General features: G+C 42.5%; 1 protein-coding gene across 2 annotated transcripts in view; it reads left to right on the forward strand.

Annotated features, from left to right (window-relative positions):
- The window catches only part of fyco1a (FYVE and coiled-coil domain autophagy adaptor 1a), a 29,261-nt gene extending 24,472 nt beyond the window's left edge, over positions 1-4,789 (forward strand). For both annotated transcript variants that reach the window (XM_076278948.1, XM_076278947.1), the window contains exons 16-19: positions 209-316; positions 704-920; positions 1,111-1,220; positions 1,574-4,789. In XM_076278948.1, coding sequence (XP_076135063.1) covers positions 209-316; positions 704-920; positions 1,111-1,220; positions 1,574-1,652 — 514 coding nt within the window. In that variant the 3' untranslated portion in view covers positions 1,653-4,789. The remainder of the gene's footprint in view (positions 1-208; positions 317-703; positions 921-1,110; positions 1,221-1,573) is intronic.
- The last annotated feature ends 266 nt before the right edge of the window (positions 4,790-5,055 follow it).

A 5,055-nucleotide genomic window follows, 5' to 3' on the forward strand; every position in this document is an offset into this window, starting at 1 on the left:
TCTCCCCTCCTCTCCTCCCCTCTCCTCATCCCTCCCCGCTCCTCTCTTCTCCCCTCCTCTCCTCCTCTCCTCTCCTCCTCTCTCCTCTCCCCTCCTCTCCTCTCCTCCTCTCTCCCTCTCTCTTCTCCCCTCCTCTACTCTCCTCTCCTCCTCTCCTCTCCTCCTCTCTCCTCTCCTCCTCTCTCTTCTCCTCTCCTCTTCTCTCCAGGGGTGCTGAGGACAGGAGGACTGGGGACACCACGCCCGAAGAGCAGGACGAGGCTGTGGCCACTGTGCAGGATGCCGAGATCAACCTGCTCAAGTCGGGGGAATTAAGGTAAGGCCTGGTCATACATACATACACACAAACACACACACACACACACATACACACTCACTCACAAAACCACACACACACACATACACACTCACTCACAAAACCACACACACACACATACACACTCACTCACAAAACAATGCGCATACATGCGCACACCTTTATTTTAATCCACCCGTCATAGTTAATCACTGAATTAGCAGTGTAAGATCATGGTAATGACAAATCAGATGAATTTGGCTATGGGGATAAAAAAACATTAGAATTAAAAACAGTGTTTTGAGGATTTGAATCCTTGGTGAATGTGAGGGCAGACAAGTAGGCAGGGATCCCTGCCGTGTTTGTAGAGCGCTAGTGACCAGTTAGCGTGGTTGTGGCCGTTGGCAGTGAGTCGGTGGGGCTGAGTCTGGAGGAGGTGTGTGACTTCGGGGACAGCTCGCGCGAGCTCCACATCAAGGCCAGCAGCTACAGCCTGGTGCCAATCAGCGTCGCCAGCGGCAACCGCGGACCCACCATCAGCTGGATCTTCTCCTCCGAGCCCAAGAGCATCTCCTTTAGTGTGGTCTTCCGGGAGGATGAGCACACCCCCCTGGAACAGTCAAAGGTGTGTGTGTGTGTGTGTGTGTAGGTGTGTGTGTGAGAGAACTTCAAAGAGCCCCCGTGAGATACAGGGTCATGTTTGTTTGTGTACTCCCTGTGGTTATAAAACTCATATTCTGCAGGTGGTGCATGCACAGTAAGTTTAATACGCGGATGGGTGTATGTGTGTGCGTGTGTGTGTGTGTGTTTTGCAGGTTCTGATTCCTCTGACTCGCTGCAACTCACACAAAGAGACCATCCAGGGACAGTTGAAGGTCCGGAACCCTGGGATCTACATTCTGGTCTTTGACAACTCATTTTCAAGGTATTATTTGCTTATTTAATAATTGTGTGTGTGTGTGTGTTTGTGTTTGTGTGTGTGTGTGTGTGTGTGTGTGTGTGTGTGTTGTCATAACTCCACCTAGCTGCTCCAGTGTACTCACTCCTTTTAGTTGCTGTCATTAATACAATTATCCAGAGAAGTGTGTGTGTGTAATGAAAAGATATATCGTATAGTTGGTGTTTATAGTATTGTGTGTTATGCCCACAGAAGGGTTTTGAGTTTTTAGACTTGTGTAGTAATTGCATATAGTATGGATATGCATATGGTATACATATGGTAACTACATGGATAGAAAGCCACTTATAGTGACTTGTGGGTGTCTGATCACTTCACAGGTTTATCTCAAAGAAGGTTTTGTACCATCTGACAGTGGAGAAGCCCATCATCTACGATGGTAGTGACTGCCCACAGTGATGGGCTCCACCTTGACAAGGCGACGGTGGCCGCAGACAGGGCAGACTGGCTTCCTCTTCCTGTCAGGTCTTCCTCTTAGCGCCCAAAGCCTGGATTGTACTACACCTCTTGTAACACTTAGAAAAAAAATCACAAATTGTTTTGTCTGTCATATATCTGGTTTTTCACTATTGAGATATGACTAACTGAGCAAGTAATGACTTTTCCAAGTGTTACATGGTTAATTATACATCACTGTCCCTGGGGTGATATGTACCAGTTGACATCTTTTGTAAACACAGCTTTGTCAATCATAACAGAAATAGGGACTCAGGGAGGGTATGGGTGGATCTTAAATTCATTTTTATTCATTCTAATTATTTTTAACCAACTTTTGTCGGCTTGTGCCAAGTATACTGTGTGTGTGTGTGTGTGTGTGTGTGTGTGTTTGTGTGTGTGTGTGCGTGCGTCTGTGTGTCTGTGTGACTATGTGTTTATAATATGCATGTGTTTCTGGTAGTCTGGCTTTTAGATTTGTAGTTATTTATCTTTTTCTTTGTTCATTGTGGTAATGTGACTTATAGACAAACACTGGCATTGGCCTGTGGGCTGGGCTGCCACACGTGGCTATTATAGCTTTCTCATTAATGCCATTTACCGTTCAGCAATGCCATTTACCGCTCAGCAATGCCATTCACCGCTCATTTCATCAACAAATGCCAGACTTCTCCTCCGCCTAGTTTGTTGCATAAATAGTAGGACCATGTTTTATGTTTTTTTTTTTTTTTTTTTTTTAAGTATGTTTATATAAACTCCATGTATGCAGTTTTTGTTTTTTGCTTTTAGTGATGATCACTAGGGTAAAGTAAATATCAGGAGCAATTATAACCAAGTAACAAGAGCAATAACCCATTTCCAGACCTTGTCTGAAGAACATTCAGACAAAGCTTACCTCAAACCAGTGACTTTGTATAATAGATAGCCATCATAAAGAGTATATTTTTCCTTCTAAAACACAAATAGCTGCCTATTCAAGTTGATGGAATATGACATTAATCATGGAGTCTTCTCCTTCTCCTTATGCTCATATACCAAGTATATATTTTATTTACACTATAGTACGAGTTTTTGTAAACAATCATGAAAGATTGATGATGATCCCCAGAAGCTTTCATAAACACTTTCATACAGGCTTTCAGATCATCACCTTGCAGGAACTCAAGTGAAATCCCCACGGCGTTAGGAAACAAATGAGTTTTTCGCAGGAACGCCTTAACTCAGGGCAGGTGACCACATCCGTCTGGAGCCAGGCAGGGGTGTGTTGCCCAAAACCATAGTTCCTAACTAAGTTAACTTCCCATTAATTTCCCATTGCCAACCAACTAAGTTGCTAACAGGTGGTTAGCACTACTATGGTTTTGGGAAACGCACCCCGTTTATTCTTCGATTTTAGATAAATCTCCGGCCAGTGGCCTCACTGGAGAGGACGCAGCACAGGGTTCCGTTCTGTGTCCTCTGTGTGGTTTTTAGGGTTCTGTGTCCTCTGTGTGGTTTTTAGGGTTCTGCGGTAAGACTCCTCGGTGGGCTCATGGGATGGAGTGGCTGATGGGTGCAGGTTAACGAGGGAGAACTAGTAACCAGTGTAGTTAATGGTGACTGCTCTGTGGCTTTGATTAAGGTCCTGATAGTGATTGTTCTATGTGCAGTGGCAAAGTCCCTGTGGGTGATCGTATTCAGGTTCAGTATGATGAGTTATCATTAGTATTCTGTGCGTGGTGTTTAGGTTTCTCTATATTGAAATTCATTGAGATGTGCACCGTAGTCCAAGGACTGACTTATTCACTTCGGCCAGACCATCTCTTTAACTTTAAATTTCACTTTAGTCCTCCTAAAGAAATCCATAGGAGATTTGGTGCAGATGCAGAGGTTATTGTGTGCTCGTTGAATACTTTTAAAGTACCTCTGCTTTAAAAGACATGAAGAGATAGACCAGGCTCTCTCATCCACAACAGGTTTTTGAGAAAATGAGGCAACTTCAGAGAGACCAAGTCCTCTGTAAAGTGTCCTCTTCAGAAAAGCACTCAGTAAAAGAGCACAAAGTCATGAGAAACGCTCAATGTCGGGGCACAGCTCTATGCGGGAACTGAATGACAGTTCCAGTTATGGTTCCAGTTTCAACAGTTTAGCTCTCCTAGGGCATTTGAGAGCTGCAAAGGAACACTAAAGTAAAACAAGCCGTTCCCAAGTGATTCTTCTTTTTGCTAAGTGTCTCCAGGTTGGTCTGCGTCAGTCCCTTTATATTTAGTGCTCAAAACTAAACAATAGTTTTGAAATTTTACCATGATCTTGAGTAGCCAATGGAATTAGGTAGAGCTATGCACACAGACATATTATACCATTTGTGAAACGAATCTAATTGTGCCACATCTGTATTATGTTTGTGTCACTCATATAGTAATATGAAATCAAGTCAAGGGCTATATGCAATCAGTCACTGCTATTTTAATATTCAGGGGCAATGTCATAATCTTTGTATTACTAACACATGCTCTGAGAGCCACGATCAGTTAAGTGGGTACTGCTTATACTGAGATACAGTTCTATATTTACATAATAAACATTTTGTATCTCTTAAATCTTTTTTGTAATTGATAAAAAAAAAGAATGAGGAAAAAAGAACACTATATATTTTCAGCACAGTTTTGCACTTTTGACAACAAACAAATTTCCTCTTTTAAAAGGTGATGAATGATTTTATAAGAAGCGCTCACAACTTTTAAGTTGGTATCGACTTGGCTTTTCATTGATTGAAGAATCTTTTGAAGGTGTGTTCGGTAGTCCTTAACCTCTAGATGAGAAATAACCATGTCCCTGGAATATGCACCAGTCTGTTCATTCATCTAATGTGTCTCAGACCCTCTGAGGGAACCAAAGCCTCCAGACACGGGATTATAGGTGAACCTCAGGTCCTTTTCTTCTAGAGGTAATTAATGACTCTGGACTATACTTCAACAAGAAAAAGAATGAAGCCCTGAATCTTCAATGATCTAGAACAAGAAACAGGTTCAGCTGTGCTGTCAGCATCACTGTTGAATGGTTACTGGTCAAATGGTGCATGTATTTTGTTTTGAGTCAGGTCAATAAATTCTGTAAAGACACGTTAATGTCTCCGGTCTGGTTCTTCACACTTCAATAACATACACAATGGTCAGTCTGTACATGTGGGTCTACAAAGATAGGGGCACATACTGTATATTGGACATCACACGGAAAAGTGCACAGCTAAATCAAAACTGTTAGATGTTCAGTGTACAGTACAGTCAGAGTATGTATGGAGTTACAATATAGTCATGAGATAGTTATTTATCATAAAGAGTTGGTGTTTGGAGTCAGTGTCAAATTCTGCAAACCACTGTACTGTACA

Source organism: Alosa pseudoharengus, unplaced genomic scaffold (genome assembly GCF_046254945.1).
Source record: "Alosa pseudoharengus isolate Yale_2024_CS ecotype anadromous, Long Island Sound unplaced genomic scaffold, YU_APseudo_1.1 YU_APseudo_1.1_scf_11, whole genome shotgun sequence".
NCBI classification, from domain to species: domain Eukaryota; kingdom Metazoa; phylum Chordata; class Actinopteri; order Clupeiformes; family Clupeidae; genus Alosa; species Alosa pseudoharengus.